At 41.1% G+C, this 21463-nt stretch overlaps 2 protein-coding genes across 9 annotated transcripts in view; one reads left to right on the top strand and one right to left on the bottom strand.

Moving 5' to 3' along the window:
• Positions 1-6670, top strand: part of LOC143353099 (voltage-gated inwardly rectifying potassium channel KCNH6-like) — a 178156-nt gene extending 171486 nt beyond the window's left edge. For all 8 annotated transcript variants that reach the window (XM_076786192.1, XM_076786208.1, XM_076786177.1 and 5 more), the window contains one exon: positions 517-6670. In XM_076786192.1, the coding sequence (XP_076642307.1) occupies positions 517-847 (331 nt within the window). In that variant the 3' untranslated portion in view covers positions 848-6670. The remainder of the gene's footprint in view (positions 1-516) is intronic.
• Positions 6671-8373: 1703 nt separating this feature from the next.
• Positions 8374-11280, bottom strand: LOC143361509 (uncharacterized). Its single transcript, XM_076800984.1, has 4 exons — positions 11206-11280; positions 11025-11106; positions 8659-8783; positions 8374-8577 (listed from the first exon to the last, which is right to left on the bottom strand). The coding sequence occupies exons 1-4, from the start codon at positions 11278-11280 to the stop codon at positions 8449-8451; spliced, it is 411 nt and encodes a 136-aa protein (XP_076657099.1). The 3' UTR covers positions 8374-8448.
• Between the last annotated feature and the right edge of the window lie 10183 nt (positions 11281-21463).

Here is a 21463-nt window from a genome sequence, read left to right as displayed (position 1 = left end):
CGAGAGTAGCGCGCGCTATAAAATATCTCCAGCTACAAATTGAGCTATATTTTGTCTTGATTCTTTGCGAAATAAAGCCAAAAACTTGAATCATGCTGCTGGCGTCAGAATTCTTGATATCGATAATACAGAGCAAAAAATGTGACAAGTTTAGTCACAGACTTAAGACCCGTCGGATCATGACCAAGATGGATCTTACGTCTATGTCTGAAGGCAGTGAACGGAAATTATACAGCAGTTACCGACCTGCTGACTCTGCAAAAGTCACGTGACTACCCTTGTCTCTTAAGCCCGCCCTAAAACTGTCTGAATTGCATCATGCTTTATTTTAATGATCCTAGACAGTTTTAAACGGTCTGTTTGACTCTCCCAGGTTTCACTGATAAAATACACGAACTAAACTTCTCTGTATCTTACAAAGAAAATCAAACTTCCCATGAACTGTACCACCTTAAATTTTCACCCCTTCACCTACTCTACTCCCGTTTGAATTAACGCCTCCGCGTAATGATCCAGGTACAGCTCGTTCAACAAACGTTCGGAACCCGAGGGCGACGATCCCTGGAGCTGCGTGGTGTCCGTGTCGGATCGAGGAGGGATCCAGCGTCCCCGTAGCAGCGAGTCGCGAAAGGAGCCGCCGAATCACCGTGGATCCAGCGATCTGGCGAGCAGCCAGCGGTCGGATGGCAGACAACCGGGTCAGGAGATGACGGCGCAGGCCGTCGGACCGCGACAAGAGTCCTCGAGGCAGACCAGCGAGGACATGTCCTGGGAGTTCACGATAAACGAGGCGCCGATCGCGAGATTAGAGTCGTTGGACGAGCTTGATCAGGACCACGGCAGTTAAGGGCAACGTTCTCGCCACGTTCTGAAGATATCTCACGGCGAGACGCGTCTAGAGGCGGCGTCGAGCGACCGATCGTCGTATTCGGATGGCTGTGGACTCCTTCCGTTTCCCTTCGAAGGATCTAGCGAACACGCCGGGACATACGACGAGTACGCCGAGCGATTTTCTTCCGAAGATCCGCTAGTCGTTCTCCTGACAACCATTTTATTTCTACACTTGCATTCGACCGCTTCGAAAGCGTCTTTCTGCTTCATGGCACGCGGCCCTGACGGGTTTTATACTTTTTCGTAGCATTCGCATCTCGGATGATATTCTTGGAGAATTATTTCTTATTTCATTTCGTTCGAGATGCATCTTCTCACGGATGAGACATCTGTTTTCTAATTTTTTCAAATTACTCAAGATGAGTTTCTTCAGACTTGAGGTAAAATAAGGGGTGATTTCGAGATCGTACATCACTTTTACAATCGTTTGCCAACCTCGTTACCAAACCAGTGCCCAATCAGCAACTTCGGTGTTTACTTGAGCGTACAAAAATCAACTTTTAGCGGGCTTGTCGAACGAGCTCGGGAGATCTCCGGAAGAAAATCGGCCGGCGATCGTCGAAGCGACAGGACGTAAGCTTAACGAGCGAGAAGGCGAAGGGAGAAGAGTGTGCGAACATAAAGCCGAGAGAAACAGGGAAAGAGAGAGTTTGTGCGGCGGAAGATGTTAGAAGTGAGAGGTTCGCCGTTCGATCCTACAGGAACCAAAATTGCCTTGGCAGTTATATCCGTGGCCTCGTGTCGACGCTGCATCCTTCGAGGAATTTTTTAATCGACAAACCGACACACGCCCACGCTCGCACACGTGCTCGACGCATATTCCCCTCGGAGCACACAGACCGAGGCACATAGGCACACGGACAAAGGGAGGATCGTCTTGTCATTTCCGAGAGGCTGTCGTTGCTCGCGACAGAACACGAGACCGGAGGAAACGCTGGTGTGGGAGGAGAATTTCTAATAAATATAATATGAAAGTACAAGGAGGCAGCGGAGGTGGATCGATTTGTTAGAGGAGAGACCGGAGTTCAGAGGAAGAGAGAGAGAGAGAGAGAAAGAAGAAAATGAAATATCGCGTGTAGAGAGAGGAGAAGAGAGAACGGAGCTCGCGGAATTTGTGAAATTCCCGAGCGCTTATATCGCGTCACGGTGAGACCGCGTAGTTATTGAAATTATTAAGAAAATTATATCGACTGAGAGCACCTTCGTTTTTTAATGCTTGTAGGCAACAGAGAGAGAGAGAGCGAGAGAGAGAGAGAGAGAGGAGAGAGAGAGAGAGAGAGAGAGAGAGAGAGAGAGAGAGAGAGAGAGAGAGAGAGGGAGAGAGAGAGGGAGGGAGAGAGTTGACGAAGGGCATTGCCAGATTGCGAGAGAAAACGGATTCGGAGGTTCGGGAACCGCGGGAAACAATATTCTGTGTGCCACCTTTATCGCGTTGAAATACGGTCGCAATGTCCTTTATACAGACACACCGGCAAGCTGCAGAGATGGATCAAGACGAGAGAGAACAACTAACAACAAAACAGTATAAAGAGAACCCACAGAGAACACAGAGTACACAGAGAATACACAGAGAGAAAAGAAATTCAGAAACACACACGAGGCGAAGGAGACGCTATTCGGGAAATTATTACGGAAAGAATTTAGATAATTACTAATATTCTTACTATTATTATTGTTATATTATTATGATTATTATGATTATTACCGATTATTATTGTATTGTACATGATTATTGCCATAAACAAAGTAGGGAAGAAACGCAAAGCGCGCGACGGGGTGAGGAGGCCGGTGAATAGAGTTTAATGAAATATCCTGTTCGGTATTTCGAGAAAAACGGGGGAAAAACGACAAAAAACAGATGGGTAAAACGATTGCCTGCGCAATAAACGATTATTATAAATAACTATACATATTATACATAATGAGAATGCGTGCGTGCGTGTACGCGTGAACGCGCGAACGCATTGTCGCGCGTCCCCGCGCGTTGTAACAAATTTTTTACAAAGCATCTCTCGAATTTTCATTGTATCGTATATGTGCTCCTAAGCGTTCGTTGGTTTCTCTTCCTCTCTTTTCGTTCTCGAACACCTCCCGAGTTTACTTTCTTTCGACCACCCGAAGAAACGCGATCTATATCACGCAGTGATACACGGGTGAAAAACGGCAATCGGTGATCCACGATCGGCGATCCACGATCCACGATCGGCTCCCCAGATCTGCTAAATTCCCGTCACGGGGAAAAAGTTCGAGATCGAATACAGATTGGAACGCACGCGCATCGATGGTATTGTTAAAAAATATTTCGGAGTGTCTTTTGATACCGCGAACGTAAACGACGACGAACGGAGATGGAATTCTCGGATCGAAGGGAGAAGGGCCTCGATCGCGGACGATCGATCGCCGGTCTATTCGTTCTTTGCTCAGTATTTTAGGCTGTAAATGATACCGATACATTCGACGTAACGATTAAACGACTCGTAGTTACTTTTGCGACGAGAGGAACAGCGGCGCAGCGCTACCGAGAAGCAGCTTTTTAATTACAAATAGAGATGGTTATCTTTGATTATTACTTACCAAGTAGTACACGCAGCACACGTGGATTTTCGCACCTAGGTACACGGCGAAACGATACGGATTTATTCGCGGATGTCCTTCAACGCGGACGTTCGAGACATGGTCCAAAAACAGTAGGGGGTGGGGGGGCAGCAGTGATTTGCGAGAAAGTAGAGAGCCTTGTGTTCCTTTTTCTTTAACACTTACATACGACCAAATAACGATATATAGTATCTTTCTTACGATTTAGCATCGAGAGATCTATTTGATTCCGAACGTCACAGCCGAATCTTCACAGTTCCGGTTCGTCCGAACGAATGAACGTCACTGCTGTTCTCGAATTACGTGCGCGTGCAAGCGAGGACGCGACGAGATCTAGCGAATTTTTCGAAAAATCGATCAACCTAACTTTCTTAAGAGCTCGAGCGGGAGTCTACGTCGGAGGGAGATCAGCTACCGTCAATCATCGTCGACACTCATAGATCCATAATAATCGCGTCCGCAAGTCTGTAATCGAGCTAAAATGTAACAACGAATACGCAGATTCGAAGGAAAGTATATCGCTTTATAATCGTCACCAGCTCATTCTCGAATCGGGGAGACGAGGAACAGGTCTACTCCGACCAAAACTCTCGTTAGAGGTCTTCGAGATACAGGGAGAATTTCATTTTCCCGTGAAACAAAGTCGATTGACGCTTTATCTACCGGCAGTGAATCGATGCTCCCACAAAAATCGAAGACGCCTCAAGATTTCTTCACGAACTTTCTGTAAGACCCTCGTTGAATCCTGTACAATATTTTTTAATCTAGCCGAATTCCCATTTTGTAAAAACGCGAAGTCACGAGTGGAAGCAACACGGTGTGTCGAATTAAAGAGTGAAAAACGGAAACGGGAGAAAATCGCGGAGGATCTTTTGTGTCTTACGTTTCAGAGAAATGTATAAGCGATGAAATTGTTGGAATGACTTCCGGTAGCTAAAGCGTTGATCAGCGTAAAATCGGTTCCGATCGAGCGAACTCTTCGTCGACCTGAAAGTCCTCGCACGAATGGCTTAGGGTATCTCGATTAACAAATCCGGGACGAACGAACCAAAGGGGGAGAGGGAAAGTTCAGAGTTCAGAGGGCAAGATCAAGAAAAGTAACGAGCAACCCTCGCGACCGTCATCCGATGACTCACGTCCGCCGTCGGCCGGAAGTTTGCGGCCGATCCGGAGGATAGACACATGCGCTTCATTAAGTAATCGCATTAACTTAGACAACAGTCGCAAAGTAGCTGTTTCGTGGAAACATTAGCTTCGAGAATCTAATCCGACGAGATTCGACTGAGTTTAGGCGGTGGCAAGGTTTCGGCCGACGGTGCACATACATACATGCGCGTACACACATAATGTATCCGTTTTTTATCGAAGCTGCCTCTCGCTTATCAATTCTACCGCGGCTGAACCGAGGGGAGGGAGAGAGTATGAGGAACTGAGAAATTGAGAGGGAGAGAGAGAGAGAGTGAGAGGGAGAAGGAGAGAAAGAGAGAGAGAGAGTGGGAAGGATGAAACGTGTATAGGTGCGAGACACGTTCCGAAGTATGTTGTTCGAGGTAGATTCGTGCCAGGACCGAGATTACGTGGTCACGACCAGGCTGTGCGACAAGATTCTGTTGAGAGTGATCCTCGAGGCTGTTAATTAATCCTGATCCTCGTTAAACCCAGATACTCGAGTGCTGTTCGAACGACTCTTGCAGCTTCGAAATCGTTCGTTCGTTCAGATTTCGGCGAATAAAATTCGGACAAGTTCACCTCGTTCGCCGCGCACCACGATATTAACGTTGATTTCGTCTGTACCGCGGATTAACCATAATTCGACTTTCGTGAATTCAATCGAAAAACCAGTTCGGGGAACCTGCTTTAGTTTTCAGTTTAGAGCGATCCACCGTGAACGCGTTAAATCCGTGATCTTGTCACGTTCGGTACGCTTAATCATTCGCGTCGTCGTTATTGATGTGATACCTATATTGATTTTAATATGTAAAAGTTGCGATCCCGAATTCATTATAACGATAATCGGGGTGCTCGCAGCGGACGCGTTAACGACATTAATTAGCGTGACATTTTCGTGGGATTATTTGCAGAGGAATTTTCGATCGACGCGCGAGTTTTTAACAAGCTTCTCGATCGAAGATCTTTCGAACTATCTAAAGGGGAGGAGAAGGAGAAGAAGGAGGAGGAGGCCGAGGATCACTCGTAGGGGATCGCGTCTTTCGTTTGTAAAGCGGTTGCGAGGATATTAACGCGGGATGAAATTACGATGGCGGAATAAATGGAGGGAAGATGTAATGAAATCCTAACCCGCGGTAGATGAATTTACTCGCGTTTTTTCCCAGATTACGCAATTTAAGATTGTTCTGTATATATATGACATAACCTTGGATCGTATCGATTATAAACGGTGAGCGCACTGATTTGTAACACGTAACAAGAACGAGAGGAAGCGAGCGAGAGAGAGAGAGAGAGAGAGAGAGAAAGTGAGTGAGAACGAGAGAGAGAGAGAGAGAGAGAGAGAGAGAAAGAAAGAAAGAAAGAGAACGAAAGAGGGAGAGAGAGAGAGAGAGAGAGAGAGAGAGAGAGAGAGAGAGAGAGAGAGAGAGAGAGAGAGAGAGAGAGAGAGAGAGAGAGAGAGAGAGAGAGAGAGAGAGAGAGAGAGTGATTGTGCGAGCTCAGAGAGAAAACGTGAGCGACAGCGAGAGAGAAAGAGAGAGAGAGCGAGAGCGAGGGAAAACGTGTGTGCGTGTGTGTTGTGAGAGGGAAAGAAAAACCAGATTTTTGTACCATCCCCTGAATCAATTCCTGCTCTTCGCCTGGCACCTTTCGATCCGAACAAATTAATCGATTTTAATTGCCCTAAATTACATTTGCTATTTATCCGAACAAGAAAATATTCAGTACCGTTTCGTACGAGAAATAGATTGCTGATATTTGATTTCCTTGCTTCATCAATAGGTTTTGGTCTTTTTAGAAAGAGTTGTATTAAATAATAAAGTTTGCTTTGGCTGTCAATTAATTATTCGACGCTCAATTTAAAACGAAATTAATGCGATGGGGTGACACGGTGGTGGCAGCAGGAAATGGTGGGGGTGGCGGTGGTCCCGGTGGCGACGAAGCCGTGTTGTGTAAATCTATAAGTTTTCATATATTGCATAAAATATGTTTATTACATATTTTCACTATGCCGACACGTATTTGTGTACTTCACTACCCTCCTGCCGACATATCTTATCCTACGATTTTCATTGTATCTTTTGACTGTGCCACGGACATGGAAAATTGCATCATAGCAGACAGAACAATTGAGTCCATCAAAATCGCCGAGGAACAGTATGCAGCTTTTTAAACAATTAGATGAATTCACTTGATTTGCATTATCTCCCGCTCATCGGAAATACCTCTGTCTGATTTTCTTTATGGTCATTGTATTTTTCAGTTTTTCTTTTGTAATATTGCAATGAATTCACGAAGTAGAAAATTGAAAAAGATTTCTGCAGTCCCTTTTACAATAATAAAAGTTCGGTTTCTCTATGAAGACAAAGTGTAGGAAAATAGGTAGCAGGATTGAACGAACGCATTTCATCGTTCCCAAGGTAAGTACGAAAATTATTAATAACAATGGTACAAATTATATACAGGGTGGCCCACATAACTCTGAACAGCTTAATATCTCGAAAACTATGCCATCGATTTTAAAGTTCTTAGTCAGTAGAATTCAGTAGAATAGCCTAGCATTTATCGGACACGATACAAACGTCAGTTTGTCCTCCGGACAACGAATTTCCCCCTCGAATAAAAGCTTCTCTAATATTTCCGAGGAAATATGTCGGGACAGGTTGCACAATGAACAAGATCCTGTGAAGCTAGTAGAATAGCTCGCGATAGGTCAGACGGTAAAACTGAACAATATTAAAATGCGACTCCGTCGTAAAGATAACGTTCTGTTTTGGGCGAAGCTGGTCGGAAATCAAGATCAAAGATACCGAGGCAAGGTACACGGTTTCCGTGATCGACGGAACAAGATGGCGTCTGCTGGAGAAGCTTATGATCGCCGAGGGAATACATAAAACCGGTCCGATCAAACGAAACGACAGTAGAATAGGACTCTGCGAAGCAAGTCGTTCATTCTCGATTCGTGGACGAGGAATAATTCACGAGCGGAGTGTCCGAATGTTTTCTACGGTTTCCGCAGAACGGTGAACTTTCTCGGGTTGTTCTTCGATATTTAATATTTACCATCGAACGTGAAGAGCTAATCAAATGTCCGCGAGCTTTCGCTTGGCTGCCCCGGCTTTATTAAAAGCTAAACACGTTTCCCCCCGGGTGCTCGGTTAATCAAAATTGATAAAGTTCAGGAAGAAAACTTAAATCCCTCCTTTGGTCTTCGGTTCGAACGGTAATTGTTTCGACAGAGATTGCGTTATGAAGCCCCCTCACCCCTCACTCTCGGAGGAACGAAAGAGGAAACGACCAGAAGAATTTCCGATACTTCGACCGGAAAACAGCTTCTCTAACGTTACACTATTAAAAGTTCGTCTCCCTCCCCACCCTATCCCTTCTTTCCCCCACCCCACCCCCGTGAAATCGTTGCATTTTGTCTTCCGAGTTCGAAAGTGGCTCGTCTTTTGCATAAAGATTCTTCGGCAGAGTTCGCCATAAGCCACCAGATGCGCCGCGACTGGTATAGCTCTCGAAAAAATACTCGTGTCTACTATCAAGGGATGCAAACTTTGGGAAGAGAAGTTTCCGAAAGCGTGCACTTTTTCAATTCGTATTACAGATGAGTAACTTTTCGGAAGTCTGCTTGAACTCTCTAGAAAACTTTTTATGTTGATGCTTTGATTAAAAATTTTAAACTATGTTTAAATTATACTCTTTAGCATCCCTTAACTTCGAGGATTATGTTTCAGAATGATTAGAATATTTCTTCGACGACTATGGCGTATCGAAGCGCATCGGAAATCGCGTTTAAGACAACATGTAGAAATTTCGAGATTTTAGAGCGTCGTGGCTTACCTGTGCTACTTTTTCGCCCATGTTCGACGCGTGCATGGCCCCCTGGAAGTATTTCGCTGATCCATTGTCCTGCAAGGAGAACTGAAACAGAGTGAAGGAGAACAATCAGCTCGGAAACGGATCGACTCGATAAAACGAGACGAGAGATGAAAGTAAACTCACTTTGTGTTTGATGGAATCCGGTCCCACCTGGCTGAGCGACGGCGACTTCCGGTCCTTGGACGTCCGCCATTTCTGCAAGTCACTTTCGGAGACGACGCCGGGAAAGATTTTCGAATGTTTAGTTGCTAGAAACACAAACGCTCGCGTCAAAGAAGATTTCGCTTCGCCGTGTCGCTGGACGGTGACTTTCGTTCACCTAGTTATTTATTACAAGAACTATACGTGTGAAATACAGGCTCGATCAAGTAACAAAACTATTCAACTCATGTTTCCCAAACAAATCAAATCGCATCGAACAACGTGATTAACCTGGCGCACTAACGCGTGTACGCGAGCTATTAGTTCGGTTCTCAGTTCTCGAAAAAGCGAGCTCGAGGCGTAAAAGAAATGAAAATCGACCGGCTCGACGGCTAATTAATTAAGAAAACTATTCTTCAACAAATATAACAAGATCGCAGAATTACAACCGCCTGGAGAAACGTGTACGATGGTACAACACGAATTAACAATTTACACACGCACTAATCTAATTAAGAGTACAAAATACATATGTGTCTATAGACTCTTGTATGTGTGTGTGTGTGAGTGTGTATATGTGGTGAAGAAGCTAAGAGATACCTCGAGTCTAATTGATGTACGGAAAAAGGAACAAAATTCACCAACAAAAGGCTCATTACTCTGGAAAACTCTGTAACTATTGTAACAAATGGTGGCCAATAATCAGAGAGTCTACGGACGTATAGAGTGAACAAAAAAGTAGTCAAGAAACCAACCAACGGATCAACCGAGCCTATATCTCCGATCTAGAAGCGTTAAAGTAGTGTGTCGTTAACAAGTTAGTCAATTCGCACTAGGAAGCTGCATACCTGTGAAAGAAAGATCGTTTAAATGTTTTTTGTAAAGACCGTGTAAGTTATTCGTCAACAGATATATGAACAAATGCAATAACCGCTACGCGGTTCGAGTTGTATGTAGTAGAGAAACATTATTTCGAAACGTTCACATCCGTGTACGTATCCAGATACATACCACAGAAAAAACTAAAACAAGAAGAGCGTACAATGGGAGAGTCGGTATCTGATGATGATTTGTACAATGATGCTGTTCTGTTTGGGAATCCGATCGAGACCTGGACCGATTCCAGGGATCGACGAGGAACCGAAATCGCGACCGATCTCGCGATCCGAGACGCAAAGTAGAAACCGTGTGTTACGGTCAGCCAGGCTTGACTCGCGAACAGAAGCGATAACAACATTCACCCACCAATTATATCAACACTGTCAATTTGTAAATATTCTTGTTAACAAATAGCAAAATTATTATAGATTTTTACTTTCTTGGAGAAATGTAAATTAATTTATATTTCAGTTATAGAAATACGAGTATGTGCTGGGACCATGAAGTCTGACAGGCATTTTTAGGAATGACATTTAATGAAGGGTTAAACAGAGAGAGAAGGGGGAGGGGTTGAGGAATCTCTGATGACTCTTCAGTCTTCTTTCCATCAATTTCTTTCAAACTTGTAATACTTGAATTCGAACGAAAGGGTTGGCTTACTGTGAAGAATTTTTGTGACGGGGGTGGACGAGGGGTGAAACGACTTCCGGTACGCAGAGTACAAAATGGCTGACCGAGCGATGCTACGGTGCTCGTCTTGTAAATAATACGGTAGGTATATACGAATCAGATGAATGCAGATGAAGGCGAAGCTGAACGAAAGGTAATCCGATCACCCTTTTCTTGTTATTTCAAAGAATCCTTTAATTCGTGAAGCAGGTAAAGTAGTTCCCAATCTACTAATCTTTTTTAAATTCGCAGTTCAACGATCACAAATGGTCACCGACTGAAGAGCGGTGAAGAACAATCGCGTGAATCAATAGTCGCCTCGAACGCGTAATCGGATCACGGTTTGCTCAACGGTGGACAAAGAAAAATAGAAAGAAACGGGGGGTGAGAGAGACGGTGAGGGAGAGAGAGAGAGAGAGAGAGAGAGAGAGAGAGAGAGAGACGCATTCGAAAGTCCCGAGGATGAGAGAAGAAGAGCGAGAGACAGACAACGGAGACTGAAGACGAGTAAACAGAGAGTTGTATTATATATAGGTAGTATGGAGACAGTAAATATTTATATATTTATATTTATATATATATAGTATATAATATATGAAAAAGTCCAAGTAAAAAGAAACAGGCCTATGGAAGCTTAATCGGACAACGGTTCGTTATCTTTAGTAAGCTCATGACCAAAAAAAGTAAGCTCGCAAGCGCTTGGTAAGTTGTAAAAGGGGTGCAAACTCGCCGGCGCTCGGTCGGTTAAAAGAGAAAACCAAAGGGGGAGCAGCTGGTTGGCAGCTCCGTTCCTGTTTTACCTTCGGTGAGATTATCGACTGTCGCTGGCCGTCGCTCGAGAGTGACGTGTTCGCTCCCTCGGCCCGCTACTAAAATACGTTTCTATGGTTTGACTTTTTGGAGAGAAACAGTAGCCCGCAACCGCCACCGGTTGGCTACGGTTACGGTTACGGTTACGATTACGATTACGATTACGATTACGATTACGGTTAAGGCCTGATCGCACACGGGGATCTCGGACGTATGCGCGCGGGTATGCCTGGAGACAGGGGACATGACCGACGGGGAACGGAGACGAGATCACGTTCCCGAGGCTCCGAGACTTCTAAAGGTGGTTCCGAACAGGTTCCGAAGGGGTTGCGACACGGGTAAACTGGCGCCACCTCGCGTCTCATCCGCGAAACAACCCTACGCGCGCTCCCCGTTCGATTTTCGAGCTTCCCTCTCGTCGACAGATAGCGGCGCGACGCGTTTTCGACGTTACTTCCATTCCGTAGGGGTGGTCGACACCCCTTCGTGCGATTCTACGCAAAACACTGAATCGAAAATGTGGGACAACGCTTCCTTCCTCTCTGGACCCTGTGTTTCTTAGAACATTCGGTACTAAAAACCTCAAGATCTACTAAACTTCAAGATCAATTTTCACTACATTCTGTTAAAAGTAAACCAAATTTTAGTAAGATCTACAAACTTTGTCTTTTCTATAGTTGTTATTATTATACACGGTGGCCCACATAACTCTGAACAGCTCAATATCTCGAAAACTATGCCATCGATTTTAAAGTTCTTAGTCTTAAATTGCATGGAACTGAAGGGCCTTTCTGACTACATAAACGTGAAGTGGCCTCCCTTCCCCTTTAACGGGGGAGGGGAGGTACCTTTGTAATTTTAAATGGAACCCCCTATAAAATGTTACATATTTAGATTCTACCGGAAAAAACAAGTCAATTTTGTCTGAAACATTTTTTTGTCAGATACATCCATGATGAGATATAACAGTTTGAAGTTTCGAGTTGTAGGTACTTGAAGCGCTCGGAAATAGCGTTATGGAATTATACGCGCTTGAGTCCTTTGCTTATTCGTGAAGAAATAAAATGTACTTTAAATTAACTGTTCAACTGTATGTTGTTTCAAATAGTGTGTAATCAGTTTTGCTGCTTACTGTATAAATAAACATGCAAATAGTGCATAAATGGTAAACAGTTAATACATATATGCATATGTATATTATAGTTTGTACTATTAGTATACTTCCGTGAATAATAAAATTGTGCAAGAATTTTGATCTAAATATATCTTCTTGTGTTTTCGTGAAATCTTCTACAAGTATTTCTGCTTCTCGTTGAAATAAATCACATATGGAATTGTAATATTTAATTAAATATAAAATAATATTGTTTTTTGTGTCAGTTATGCACCGAATTTACATACGTACTTCAACATTTGCAAATTGAAAAAAGATTTCGAGATGAAAATCGGTGAACTTTTTACAAACATTAAAATATTAACTAAACAGAAAGTATGACGAGTGTTGAACGTAGACCTCAGATCTTTGCCAGCGTGTTCTACACGCAAAACTAAGAAAAAAATGTTATATGATAATATGCTCTTCAATGTTTTATTAAGGAGTTATAACTAAAATGATAATGAACTGGCATTTCGTCGACGCAGCGTACGAACGTATTATGAATATCTCTATTTGTGTTTACATAAACTCTTATGTTTACTTGCTGAAGCAGTTGATATCGACATTTTCTATTAACGTTTTATTAACGAGTTAATATTTCAAAATGACGTCCGTTATTACGAATACAAGATTGGCATCTAACAAAAATTGACCCTATCGTATTACTAATTTCTTCTTCATTTTCTCTAATCGCAGCAAATTGCGTCTGTAATCCTCTGTACTAACTGCTCACGAGTGTTATTTTGTGCTTCATAAACTTTTGTTAGTTAATTATAATAGTTATAAACTTTTATTAGTTATAACTCCTTAATAAAACATTGAAGAGTATATGTTCATATAACATTTTTTCTTACTTTTGCACGCTGGCAAAGTTTGGCCGGAAAAAACTGGGACACCCTGTATATTTGCACAGTACCGAATGACAGGCTGTTGGTATAAAATACATATCAATATTGTACAATATTTATATATCCATTCCTTTCAAAAACTATTTAACGAAGTTTAACATTAATTTTCAACATTATAAACAATTTTGCGTCAACACACTTTTACGACTGTACACTGAACCGGAGTATAATATAAAGGAATATATAAAATACCGTTCTTTACAGATCACATCTAGTTATTTACATAAATCTAGGAAATAGTTGTTATTGCATAATTATTTTCAATAAGGGTTATACAAATTCTGAATCAACATTTCACTATCAAAATATATAATAAAACATCGCAAACATTTAGCATTGTCAATATACTAAAATGCTTGATAATATCGATGTGCTGATCTTCCCGCTGTAACTCGCATCATTTCATTTTACGCCTGATTTTATTTCGAGCCGTTCGCTTCGTTGCGAGCAGCTCGCATTCTCTAAATTTCGAGAGATTTAGTGTTCGTATCGAAAAAAGGCTCTATACAGACGTAGCAAAGACATGTACGAACACGGTGGTATGCATTTTTAATTGATTACTTACTTATTTAAGACGTAAAATGTCTAGGAAAAAGGCACAGCGTAACATAGCGTAACAGTCAAGGCCAAATGCCTGCCGGCCCCCTTAAGTTTTTGTAATTAATATACATTTCAAAGTAATGACCAACTGTAATTACTAATGACAGTTAACTTGTTATTATTGTTTATGTCTAATCAGATTTCGGATAGTACAACTAGTTTCAAACAAAATTGCCTGTCTAGTTTTGCAGCTCACTGAAATTTTGTCCGTCCGTGAACGTATTAAAAGTAATTTCTTTGGCTAATGGAATTTTCGTTCTGGAAAAGGCCGGAACACGTGGAAATTGATCGATCACACAAAGGAAAAAGCTGTCGCGTTTAATCCGTTCATTTTTTTCATGCATTTACATCGGATAAAAAGATCAAAACTTATTTCGCAGCCGCCCCGTGTTCTGTAACATCGAGCGAGTCACACGGTGAAGGTTTTCAATTGAATTTCATAAAAGCGAATTGCTTATTTAAGACAACAATCATTTGCATATTGTACAAAAAGTTGTTCGCGAAATTTTCTTTGAATATAAAAAAAGTACAACGGTATGATCGAAGTCGAACTAAAACTTCTAAAACTACTGGATACCGTGATCATGAATCGTATCTTGTTGAGAAGTTTTTTAGCTGGCAACGAGAGTTTTACAATTCCTCCAAAACAAAATATGAAACAAATATTTTTCTCCGGGAAAAGGGGACACGTAATTATCCTTGATATCGATTTTTATGGAAGCGTACTTCGGAGGAATTTATTAGCCAACTTCGTCGATCGATATAACAAGCTGGGATAGAATTTCGCTTTTCCTGTTCACTCCGTCAATGTGCACAGTGTCTCCGAAATCATCGACAAGAAAAATCATTTAATTTATTATATAATATTAAAGCGAAAGTAAATAACGAAAACGAGATATTGCACGATTCAATATCGCTCAACTCGAGAGTGTTTACTGGATATTTGTTCACAGCACGGATCTATTCAAGGACATATATCAACTAGAACAATGATGAGCAACATGCGGTCCGCGAACCGCATTTGGCCCAGTAGCATACTGACTGCGGCCCGCCGGAACCCGGTACGGCGCACAGTGGGCAATTTGGACGAAATCGGATTCAAAATCAAGGAACTTTCGATAGGAATGCGGTAGAGCGATGAAATTTTTTTTAAATGAAAGCTGCAGCTTTGTAGAATATGGGAAAAGTAGAGAGACTGTGGTCCGAACGTTTTTTAACCTCGAGAAAATTCGTTAAACGCGCACAAATTCAAGAAAATGTTAGTTTTTTCAATACCACGCCCGGAAAAAATTTTTTCTAACATGCTATACATCATTTCCCATAGATTTTTTCACGCTGATTTCAAATCTGGTCTCAAAATTTGTCTACGACCTCAGGATTTTGCAAAAAATAGATTTTTGTGACGAAAAACTAATGAAGTCATTTTTTCGTGAAAATGATTTTATAACACTCTACTTTGAAGGTATATTGTATTTTCATATATAAAATTCAATAAAAGTAATAATAATGACGCATTTGAACGTTTTGAGTTACTTACGGAACATGAAGCGCTTCACATCTCGTCACCACTTGACGTATCGCTGTTATTGCTACTGGCACTTTCTGCAAACTGTCTGTGGTTGTAATGTAGTATAAATTAGATATCTATTGTCCATAATTATATTTTCGAAAATCCGACAATATTTGCAGAAGCTTTGGAGATCGACGTGCAATTTATAAAAAATATTGCTACAATATTATCAGTCTTCAAATGCAAGCAACCCTTAAAAATAAAAGAGCTCGAAGAATTCTGTTGGGAGACATATTGTTTTCATTATACATTATTTCCGTGGGCTCGAATGAGTCCTACCTTGCATAAGTTATTAAAGCATGGTTGCGAAATAGCAAAACAGTTTCTATTGCCAATAGCTTATTATTCAGAAGATGCAAATGAATCGTGGCATAAACTGTACAGAAAAAACGTGATACTTCACTCACGACAAAATAGTCGAAAAAATAGAATCTTAGATGTTTTTAATCGCGCAATGCACTTAACCGACCCGAAAAGGGTCTAGGGGGATAAGACAGGTCTAGCGCCCCCGGCGGGAATTTTATTGGTATTGTGTGGAAAACCATCATTTTAGGTTGAAAAACAATCCCCTAAAATTTTAAGTCGCTAACCCTTCATTTAAGGGTGATATGAGGGTAAACACCCTCAACTTTAACATTTTTTTTCTCGGTTGTTAATTAAGATATTGAGATGAAATAAAATCGAAAATATTCGAACTTACTTCCTTCATATCATATATTTTTTTCATAATTGTAATTAAATTATTAAGACTAGAAAAAAATTATTTAATTTTTAATTTTTTTTTAGGCGTGGGGGTAGCAAGCAACCCTTCGAGTGACCACTTCCAAAAAATTCAAGAACAATGTTCTGTTACCTATCTAATACGTACAAAAGTTTCAAGATCGTCGGATTGGTGGAACATAGTTAAATATTGAAAAACAAATGAAATTACGGTATTATAAAGTAGGGATAGTACTATTGGTGGTACATTTGATTAATGATAATATGTATTTATTATTGATTCTAAGATACTCTGGCTACGATTCTCAGCGTGGCACTCTTAAAGCTCGTACAGACCTGAACATTTCGACGAACATTGCGCCGAACATCGCGCCGAACAGCGTCCGAAACGCAAAATCGCGTCGAAATGAATGTCGAGGCCTTACATGTTGGTTTTGGGAAGCAAGGTATTTACTTATTTAGAAAGAATAAAAAAAAACACAGATATGATCATGAACGATATTTGATCGATGTTTCCTCTACTAAGGCTAGGCTTTTACTGAACGACTTCGGCAGCTCGTCGATACGTTGGAGAAAAATAAAACATCTGAATGGGACACGTCGGCGGACCAAAAAGAAGCGCGGCTCTGTCTTTGATTCGATACCTAAAGACACCGCGAGATACAATGTAACGAGATACATATACAACAGTTAATGGAACCGTATTATAGATATAATTTCTGTACAAATATCTATACTCCCACTCAGAAATTAATCTTTAAATACTTATAGAGAGAACATCGTTCATTTCCCTTTTATTATTATTATTCTTGGGCAATATACAAATGGTTCAACATTCGTTGCAATGGATTGAGGAAAACCCAAAAAAAAACTCAATCAAACCATTATTATCGTTTAACAATTTCTTATCAGTCGGGCTCCTCCAGTCCGATCTGCTTGCGCATATAATTGAACTTCACTGTTGGTATTGGTTTTGTGAAAATATCCCCTAGTTGTTCACCTGTAGGTATATATTTTAGTATTATTTCCTTTTGTTCAATCTTTTCTCGTGAAAAATGATACTTAACGTCGATGTGTTTCGATCGCTTATGATCTGTTGGATTATTTCCTATTGCTATACAACCGTTATTGTCCTCGAAAATAGTAATTGGTTCCTTTATGTCTATTTTTATACTCGACAACAAAGATTTTATCCAACTAGCTTCTTTAATCCCTTCATATAACGCCATATACTCAGCTTCAGTTGAGGAAGTTGCAACTGAGTTTTGTTTCCTTGTATTCCAACAGATCGTATTCGTTTCAAACATTTTAAAAATATATCCAGTCGTACTGTTATGCGAGACTACCGGACTTACCTATTCTCTATAGATAAGTCAGACAAATAGATGAGTCAGAACTCACGGGCTTTCTCATCTACTAGACTAAGGCAAAATTACTCACCGGTACAGAGATTTCATGTTAAAGTCCAACCCTGCGAAAACTCCGACCTCCACGTCATTCCCTATCTCTAAGGGCTAGTGTCATCCATCCCCACCAAACTTCCATAGTTGTACTCTTATATAAGGCCCTGCGAAAGGGCGCGGACAGAGACAGACAGAGAAGAAGCTACAAGTAGCCCGTCAGTCGACTCGTTTGTTACAAAGTTATTCGTCGTGTACAAAATCGCTTGTATTCTTGCTTGGCGACCTATTCCCAAATAAACCTAAGTTGTGCTGGAAGAGTTTGGAGTTTATTCGAGGATACTCTTCATCTACCCCTTCCTGCGGCATAACAGAGGACTAATTTTTGGTGGCAGCGGTGGGATAGGCCGCAATTCAGCAAGAAGACCGAGGTCAACAAGGCGACAAGACGAAATCTGGAAGGATATAAGACGATTATGAAAATTCTATTCGGGTAAGTGAATGCCTTTTCACACATATTGGAACCCGAAATCAGAAATTCACACCGAAAGTGATAGCAGCGAGTCGTTACATAGTTTTATTCATAAAACTCTCGAGAAAATGAGTCGACCCGCGAGCCCTGTTAGAAGCAGCCTTGAACAACAAATGGCTGAACTACTGAGAAAATGTCTTAAATTAATGACTCTCTGCGAAGAGCAACGGAAAGAAATCGACGAACTACGACATGGGGAAACTTCAGTACCACTAGAACCTGTAAACGTTAGAATCAGAGATGATGAAAGTGACAGCTCCTTTCGGTCAACGGACGAACAACGCGTTTTGCTCGGGAGAACGAAAGAATCAAGACAGGTTTATACAGTCAACAAACCCACGGGATCTGACCGAGGAATTACAAATCGAGGAAACCTTACAATCGCTCTCCGAATGGGACAAAGCAGGTCAAGTCGAGTATTCCTCCTAGACACAGGAGCGAGAATAAATTTAATAAAAGCAGCAGCAGCAGTTGTTTTACCTACACGAGCGCGAATCAATCGTTTTTATGGAATTGATGATAGAGAAGTCGTCTCAACCAGAGAAGCTAAACTTACAGTAGGAAATCGTGAACATATTTTAGCAATAGTACCTGACTCCTTTCCGATAGAAGAAGATGGATTGCTAGGGATGCCCTTTTTAGAACGGGAAGAAGCAAAAATTGATACCAAAAACAGGATAATAGAATTAACGGGTACTATGCACAGGGTTTTACATTTACAAATACCAGAGGAAAGAATCAAAGCGCTAGATTCCAACACAAGGGTTGAGCATTTAACCGATCCAAAGGCTATTGATTTAGTGAGACGAGTCTCAAGAGAATTTGCAGATATATTTTTTCTCCCAGGCGACGCGCTGCCCATGACTAATTTAACCGAACATGCGATACCTGTTACCGATGAGCTTCCAGTGCATACCAAACAATTTCGTTATCCCCCAGGGCATCTCGATGTAATAAATGAACAAGTTACCGACATGTTAGACAAAGGAATCATTCGTAATTCAACTTCTCCTTACAACTCGCCACTTTGGGTGGTTCCAAAAAAACAAGACGCCAGTGAAAAGAAGAAATGGCGTGTTGTAGTAGATTTCAGAGCGCTTAACGAGAAAACTAAGCATGATGCATACCCTCTACCCAATATAGAGGAGATCCTGGATCAGCTTGGGCGAGCCCGCTGGTTCTGTGCATTTGACTTAGCGAGCGGTTTTCATCAAATTGGAATGAAAGAACAGGATAAGGCGAAAACAGCGTTCTCTACACCGTCTGGACATTTCGAGTACAATCGCATGCCGTTTGGTTTGAAAAATGCTCCAGCAACGTTCCAGAGAATGATGGACCGGGCACTGAGGGGTCTGATCGGAAACATCTGTTTCGTCTACCTAGATGATGTTATCGTCTTTGCGGAGAATCTGGAAGAATTGGAGAAACGCCTGAGGACGTTATTCCAACGCTTTCGAGATAGCGAATTGAAACTGCAACCGGATAAGTGTGAGTATCTGAAACCAGAACTCCAATATTTAGGACATCTTATTACAAAGGATGGTGTCAAGCCTAACCCTGAAAAAATTCGAGCTGTGGCCGAATTTCCAACCCCTAAGGATAAAAAGAATATCAAGCAGTTCCTAGGACTGGCAGGATATTACCGGAGATTTATCCCAAATTTCTCGCAGTTAGCTAAACCAATGAATACGCTCCTGAGAAAGGACAGGAAGTTCGAGTGGAAGCAACAACAAGAGGAATCTTTTCAACATCTGAAGACAGAACTTTGCGGAGATCGTGTACTCATGTACCCAGATTTTAAAAGACAATTCATTTTGTCTACTGATGCCTCCGGTGAAGCTTTAGGAGCGGTACTGGCACAAAAAGATGAGAGCGGAAAAGAAAAACCAATCAGCTTTGCAAGTCGGACCCTAAACGAAGCTGAGCAAAAATATTCAACCACGGATCGCGAAATGCTTGCCATGGTTTGGAGTGTAAAGCACTTCCGCCCCTACTCATATGGTCGAAAGTTCGTTATAATTACTGATCATCAGCCACTGAAATGGCTAAATAACATGAAAGACCCAACTGCCATGCAGACGCGATGGAGGATCATTTTAGAAGAGTATGATTACGAGATTCAATACAAAAAGGGATGTTTGAATTCTAACGCTGATGCACTTAGTAGAAATCCGGTAATTAATCAAACTTATCGTCTCCTACACGAACGTTTTAACCGCGATATTAATGAAAAATGGCGTATGTTATACAGTATAGGCATAACTTTACCTAATAGAAGTAAACATGTAAAACGTTTTAGCCAAACGATTTAGCCAATGTATTATTCGGAACCCTTAGTCAAAAGGACGCCGAATATTACGATTCGGAACTTGATAAACTTTATACAGATAGTAAAAGTTTAGCCGTACACCTAGATAAAGAAACAACCATTGTAAAAGGCATTGTTAAAGACTTTTCCAATTATCGTGATAGAATTCAATCATTCATAAATGTAACCACTGAAGCAATCTATCAGGTTATAGATAAGATAGAACAGCGACAAATTCAACTCAGTACAGCAACTTTATTATCTGAACTTGTAACTGAATACGGGGAATTAACGCACAAACTCAGAAGTTTAATCAACAATGGAATCCAAGGAAAATTGGACCCCACATTGCTAAATTCAGTAGACTTAGTAACAATTCTAAAAAGCATTGAATCCAAATTTGGACCTGAAAGGATGCTATTTCCTGCCACGAAAGAATCAGCCTTCCTATATCAACGAGTCATCGAAGTTAATATTTTTGTCTTACATGATACACAACTTTGCTTTGAAATGAAAATTCCAATTCTTAAACCAGAACAATATAACCTTTATCAACTAGTACCAGTCCCCCTTATTCGGGACAAACTAATGTATGTAGTTAGCATAACTGTTCGATATATACTACTAGACAGCACAACTAAATACTACAGCCCTGTCGAGTCTATGGATATTCACAAATGTAAAATCTTCGAGAAAATCCGAATTTGTGAAAGAACGACTCCAGTTCTCACTTCATCATTTCAAGACCAATGTATAGCGCAAGCAATTCATATATTCCCAGAAAGTAGGAAATGTCAAATATCCATCATCAAAATTCTAAATCCCATCTGGATACAACTTTACTCTAAACGTGTAAAGAAGAAGAAGATATTTTAATTCATCACATATCTTTAGGTATAACCGAAACCATCTGGACCACACTTAAAATTATCACCGTTAGTTTAATCCTACTAGCTCTATTATATGTATTATGCAAATTAAAAGTCTGGAAACTCATAAGTTTATGCTTCAAACCTTGCAATCAGTATGTAAACTGTTTCAATACAGGAGGTACCCACGTTTATAACGAAAATGTAACGACACCGTCACCTCAGTATTCTGTCAGGTTCACATCAAAACCTCAAAATGACCAAGCATTCACTGTCGAGGAACTTAGCGACGAACCCGTACCAATTTATGTAAAACCGTCAAAGCGTAAAACCGTACTCAAACCAATCTTGTAAAAAGAACATACC

The sequence above is a fragment of the Halictus rubicundus genome, chromosome 1 (assembly GCF_050948215.1).
Source record: "Halictus rubicundus isolate RS-2024b chromosome 1, iyHalRubi1_principal, whole genome shotgun sequence".
Taxonomy (NCBI): Eukaryota; Metazoa; Arthropoda; class Insecta; order Hymenoptera; family Halictidae; genus Halictus; species Halictus rubicundus.
The sequence above is the reverse complement of the archived record's forward strand: the minus strand, read 5'-3'. Positions and strand labels throughout refer to the sequence as shown.

Excerpts from the sequence above, each read along its gene's own strand:
- LOC143361509 (XM_076800984.1), bottom strand. The coding sequence starts at position 11,280 with ATGTCCCCTGTCTCCAGGCATACCCGCGCGCATACGTCCGAGATCCCC. Across the intron at positions 11,107-11,205 it reads ATCAGGCCTTAACCGTAATC|AAACGTATTTTAGTAGCGGG; the intron begins GTAATCGTAATC and ends GTCAAACCATAG. Across the intron at positions 8,578-8,658 it reads CGGATTCCATCAAACACAAA|TTCTCCTTGCAGGACAATGG; the intron begins GTGAGTTTACTT and ends ACTCTGTTTCAG.